The sequence below is a fragment of the Aptenodytes forsteri genome, unplaced genomic scaffold, assembly GCF_000699145.1.
Source record: "Aptenodytes forsteri isolate BGI_AS27 unplaced genomic scaffold, ASM69914v1 Scaffold26, whole genome shotgun sequence".
Classification (NCBI taxonomy): domain Eukaryota; kingdom Metazoa; phylum Chordata; class Aves; order Sphenisciformes; family Spheniscidae; genus Aptenodytes; species Aptenodytes forsteri.
In genome coordinates, this window is record NW_008794125.1 from 2,554,909 (window position 1) to 2,560,893 (window position 5,985).

A 5,985-nucleotide genomic window follows, 5' to 3' on the forward strand; every position below is an offset into this window, starting at 1 on the left:
TCCCTGCGGTGCGCCCGGTGGAGTTGGGGTCCCTGCTCGGCGGGGAGTTGCGAGTTCCCAAGTGCAGAAGCCGCCCCGCTCGGAGCAGTCAGTTAAAGCCTAGCTCGTCTGACCCTGCCCGTTTCTTTTCCCAGAGCAGGACCCCCAGGAGCGGAGCTGGAGATGATCTCCCACATGGATCGGAAGGAGGAACTGTGGTTCTCCCACCTCCACGCCTACGAAGGGAAGACCGTTCTGAGTGGCACCTGTCCAGGTAAGGGGCCGGTGCAATCATCTGTGAACCTGTCGGTGAGAAAAACGGCTCCAGGATCCCCAAATCCCACCAGAATGCGCACGAGTGGCGGTACTGGGTCGGACCAGGGTCCTTCCAGCTTTGCCTGCTGTCTCCGACAACGGCCAGTGTTGGAGACGCAGGGAAGAGCAGACAAGCGGTGGTGTGTCCCTGTGTGCTTTCCCAGGCCCAAGCAATCTGTGGCTTCAGAAACTCCTGAACTAGACATGTGATGTCTCGAAATCTTGCAGCTCTCTGTGTATTTTCTTGCCTTCTGAAGTTGTGTACGTTCTAGCATCCATGACAGCTTGCAGCAAGGAGTTCAACAACTTATTTAGCTGTTTTATGAGTTGCTGCCTCCTTTTGTTTGCTTTGAAGCTGCCTTCTAGTAGTTCACTTGATGTCAGTAGTTCTTAATTTAGAACAGTGCAGGATGGATCCCTCACCCACCCCACAGGCCACTTGTGTTTTTATAGTCCTCTATGATATCCCCTATCAGCTTGTACCTTTTCCCAGCAGAATGGGCAGTTGAGTCATCTCCTACACAGAAGCTGTTCTGTGCCTTTGATCATTCGTGTCATGCCTCTCTATCTTCCTCAGCTCTATTAGAGTTTCTCTGAAATGGGGGATCCGCCCTCCCCCTTGCACACAGTCAGGATGTGGGGTTTGAGCAGCAAGGCAGAATTACGTTCTCTTTTATTCTCTATTTTTTCCCCAACAATCACTAACATTCGACTAGCTGTTTTGTCTGCCTAGGAGCTGCAGTTTTCATCCGTCTGCTCTACCTCCAAGGTGCTATTCCTGAATGATACCAAGAACATCCTAAGCCCATCCTGGTACAAGTGCAAGGTATAGAGGCTGTTCCCCTCTGCAGTTCTTTATGTTTACCTGCGGCGAATGTCCCCTGTCATTCCCCTGTCACCTGGTTGGTCAGCACCATAAGGCTCTGCCACAGTTTATCTGTATAGTCAGCCTTTGTGTCTTTAACCCTGAATAACACAGAATCATCAGCAGATGTTTCCACCTCCCCTTTCCCTCCCTTAGCACCCTATTGAGGGGCATTCATCCCACGGCAGCTTGGTTTCTTTATCAGTTTTGGTGGATGAATGTCTTTTGGGAATGCCTTTGGACTCCAGATCTCCCTTTTGCTAAAATTGGTGACATCTCTGAAGAACTCCAAGTGGTTTGTGAAGTGAGACATCTCTTTCCAAAGGCCATGCCAGCTCTTCCCCAGTCTGCCCTCTTTGGCCATCTGTCCGTTAATTATCTTACTCCAATTTCTGTTCATTTGCTTGGAATGTTGGGCCCCAGATCTCCCCTCGAGCCCTTTCTCTGGCATCACATCAGCCACCTTCCAGTCCCCCGGCAGCAAGGTACCACAGTCAGGAGTCCAGCAGTGTTGTGAGGTCGTGTGAACAGCCCTGCTGGGTTAGACCAAAGGTCTGTGTAGCTCCGAGCCCTGCCTCGGGGATTTGGGGACTGGCTAGAAGTGGATGCCAGGGAAGGGGATAAGATAAGCATACAGTGACACCTCCCCAGCACAGTCTAATGTCATCCAGCAGCCTGAGGCTTACTCATGATGGTGGCGTGTTATTTTTAATAGTTCTCACGGGTTTCTCTTCTGTGAACTCTTGAATTCGGTGCTGGAGATGATGGCTGTGTCCTCCCGCTGCTGTGAGACGGGACAGAGTATCAGCCAAAACTCCTACTTCTGGCCTCTCTTGAGAAAAAGAGATCCAGGGGTACATTTAAGGTGATATTTAGGTTCTCTCCCAATACGTACGCTTACTCTGCTTATCTGGAGCTTGCCTTGTAGCTATAGCACTGGCAGTCTTGAGCATATCAGAGGTCTTACCATCAACCCAAATTGGTGTAGGCTGAGGAAGAACCACAGTCTTCCTATCTTTCTTGCTTATTAATTTTTGCCAGTTCAGCCTTATGCTTCCAGTATTATTTCCTCAGCTTTGTGAACTTACTCTCCTTCCACTTAAAATACCTCCAGTGAGTTCCTGTCATCATGATTTTGATCAAACCCTTTGCAGACGACTTGTCCCGGATGCCAGTGAAGATACCTAGTGGCTCAGAAGTAACAGAAATGGTTGTAGAAGTTGAGAGCTGGAGCCATGGCTGTAATCATTGTAATAAGAAGCTTGAAACTCCTGACCTTCCCCAAAAAGTACAGAACACCACAGAAGACTTGATTCTCGTGTACTTTGAAGGCCTTTTCAAGTTATGTGTAAGAACCAAACTCTTATCCTGTTTTTGGATATCACCTTTCTCTTTTCCTCCAGGCCTGGATGGAGTAGCTGCAGACAAATGGAAATGCCTTCATGGTGAATAGCAAAGTTCCAGTTTCTGTTCCTCTCAAGGGATGATTTTAATGAAAACTGTATGAGGGAAGAAGTGGCATCACTACTGCACCAAACTGCCATAAAAGGTATCTCAGGAGTTCACTGTGAAATCATATTGTGATGTTTTCTTATACTGACTAGAAAGAGGAAGATTAAATATGTGTGTATATCGGCCTGGGTTGAAATTCCAGACTCTCCTTCCTTTATCGCATACTTACGGTTCAGCAGTGACTCTCCTCTTCCAAGGCATGCACTTCCTTATCTCAACTCTGCCAGACCACAGGAAATGCCTGTGGTTTGTACATCAATCCCACGCAACTGATATGTTACTGGTTTATTTCACGAGAGTTTTCAGAGAACCAGGAGGTAGCCGTTGAATCTTTAAGCAGGCAAATCTGGAGGTCTGCATGTTTGCGGCTTTAGTCCTTGGCCTGTTCCATATTTTGGGTCTACATATAGTCGACAGTGAGTCATCCTTCACTCCTGGAAGTCTGTATGAAGAGATCATCTGGAAATCTGTTTCCCTGATTGACCTCTCTTAAACCTGGATGTGATGCCTCTCTCAGAGATGCATGTTGCCATTTCTACATCCCATGTACATCCCTCTGACGTCCATTTACCCTTCCCTGACAGCAGAAGGGTGCATACCACACTGGTCCTGTCTTGCCAATTTAACGTATAAGCCCTCAGTAAGCCTGCGAAGAGCTGCATTTCCCCACTGACAGCAAAAGCCACAGCGTTGTTGGGGGTACGTGCTTTTGAACCTGCTAGGATGCTCATCAGACTACATTAGAGCAGTGGGCTGGAAGGAGTCACTGCTCTGTGTAAATACCCTAGAAATCTATGCAAGCCCCTTGTCTTGGAAACGCTTTCAGCTGACCTTGAGTCTGCGCGGCATAGATTCATACCGGTTATGCTTCTGCAAGACTTTATGTGAATAAGAGGGCAGGGATTTCTTCATTGCCTGTGTCCCAGGAGCCATTCATAACTGTTCGGCTAGCGTTACTTCCACTGACTTGCGCTACCTTCATCTTCTATGTTTATCGGATTTCCTCAGCACATAATCTGGAATTGGCCATGGAGGATCTTCAGTTCACCAACCACCTTTCACAACGGATTTGTTCTGCACCAACGGCAGCATCAAGTTACCTTTCTTCTGCTCTAAGATTGGCATAAGCCAGACTCCAGGCGGTCTCCGTGTCTCACACCTTAGAGCCAGTGTCTCCTTTGTGCATCTTCTCTCTCTCTGCAATACTAGCAGCACAAGAGCAGGGAGGTTGCATCTGTTGCAATCCAAGTAATGTTCTGCCGAACAAGGCAGTTCTTTGTGGCCCTCCTCTGACTCCCAGTTCAACTTTTAGTAACATTTTCAGATATAATATCCTGGAAGAGCAGCCATCTTTCCCATTCAAGCACTAAACTTTTACCTCTAATATGCCAATAATTTCAGTAGATTCAGGTTCTGGCAACGCATGCAGGGCTATTTCCAGGGTTTGTTCTGTGAATACTCTGAAAAATCCACTGTGTAGTTTGGAGGGAAATATCAGAACTGTTTATACTTAAAGTCAATCTGCTGAATTTTTAGAATTTGGCCCCTTTTGATTTCCCCTGTCCAAAGTTTCCTGTCCTGTCTGTGACTTCTCTCTGGATTCTCATTTTATTGCAGCTGAAGATGGGATTGTGAGCAAGAAAGAGGAAAATGCCCACCAAGGCATCCCCAGGCCAGTGGAGCCCGAGGGTTTACTCTCGGGAATCTCCAAGGAGAACAGTTCCCAGAGTCCTGCACAGGACCCAGTCCGCCCACGCAGGTCAGAAAGGGTTCAGAGACCTCTGGGGAAGAGGCAAAGCCGAGTGACGCTGCGTGGAAAAAGTTTCAGGAGGCTGCCAGATATTATCCAGCAGAGAAATCCTCCTGTGGGGAGACTGACGATATGTGGGGACTGCGGGAAGAGCTTCCGGGTGAGCTCCAACCTCATCCAGCATCGGAGAATCCACACTGGAGAGAAACCCTTTGCCTGCGCTGAGTGTGGGGAGAGTTTCCGGCAGCGGTCACATCTCATCCAGCACCAGAGAATCCACACAGGGGAAAGGCCCTACGAGTGCTCTGAGTGCGGGAAGAGCTTCAGCATGAGCTCGAAGCTGATCCGGCACCAGGTAACCCACACCGGGGAGAAGCCCTACAAGTGTGCCGAGTGCGGGAAGAGCTTCTCCGGCAACTCGCAGCTCGTCCAGCACCAGCGAGTGCACACCGGGGAGAAACCCTATGAGTGCAGCGACTGCGGGAAGAGCTTCAGCGTGAGCTCAGCCCTGACGCGACACCAGCGGGTCCACACCGGGGAGAAACCCTATGAGTGCACGGAGTGTGGGAAGAGCTTCAGCCAGAGCTCCGAGCTCATGAAGCACCAGCGGGTCCACACCGGAGAGAAGCCGTACGAGTGCTCTGAGTGCGGGAAGAGCTTCACCGTGAGTTCAGCCCTCATCCAACACCGGCGGTTCCACATGGGCGAGCGCCCCTACGGGTGCACCGAGTGTGGAAAGAGCTTCACCGTGAGCTCTCACCTCATCCAGCACCGCCGCTTCCACACCGGGGAGCGCCCCTTTGAGTGCACTGAGTGCGGGAAGAGCTTCCTGTGGAGATCAGCCCTGCTCCGGCACCACCGGGTCCACACAGGGGAGAGGCCCTACGCCTGTGCTGACTGCGGGTACAGCTTCCGACAGAGCGCCCACCTCATCCAGCACCGGCGCATCCACACCGGGGAGCGTCCCTACGCCTGTGCCGACTGCGGGAAGGGCTTCACCGTGAGCTCTGCGCTCCTCCGGCACCAGCAGATCCACAGGGGTGGGGAGCCCTAGGAGGGGAGAGTGTGGGGAGCAGTTAGGTCTGGTACCCTGTGAGCATCCCTGGGGAGCAAAGCCCAGTGTCTCTCTCCCGCCCTGCTTGCGGAGGGTGAGAGCAGTTTCTTTTTAGGAGAACAAGTCCTAAAAGAGAGAGGTGGAAGAAGGGGAGAGTCGGTGCGAGGAGCTGAATTGGAGGTTTGGGGAAGAGCATGTGACACAGCAGGGGAAGGAGGTGGTGTCCGGAGGTAGAGCTCTTGGGAGAGGGACAGAAAGGAAGTCGTTTGAAAAGGCTGGAATGTACTTGGTGGTGCATTTTAGAGGGAGGTAAAATACCTTGCCTTTTCTCTGTGCGCGCACCTTCCGGACAATTATTATGGAGTGAACCGAACGGACCGCAGCGCTCTGACTAGATGAACAAAAGCTCTTGCGTTCCCTCCCTGCCGCTCCTTTCTTCGGAGGCTCTGAATTACCTGGGCCTGTAGGACGGGGAAGCCGAAAGCCTGGTGCGCCTCAACCCCCCCCCGC

The 5,985-nt window shown here is 50.9% G+C and overlaps 1 protein-coding gene across 1 annotated transcript; it reads left to right on the plus strand.

The window, feature by feature from the left end:
- The first annotated feature begins 22 nt into the window (after nucleotides 1-22).
- Nucleotides 23-5,550, plus strand: LOC103897486 (zinc finger protein 501). The gene is made up of 2 exons (XM_009277527.2): nucleotides 23-253; nucleotides 4,289-5,550. Exons 1-2 carry the CDS (start codon nucleotides 163-165, stop codon nucleotides 5,473-5,475), a joined length of 1,278 nt encoding a protein of 425 aa, XP_009275802.1. The 5' UTR covers nucleotides 23-162; the 3' UTR covers nucleotides 5,476-5,550.
- The last annotated feature ends 435 nt before the right edge of the window (nucleotides 5,551-5,985 follow it).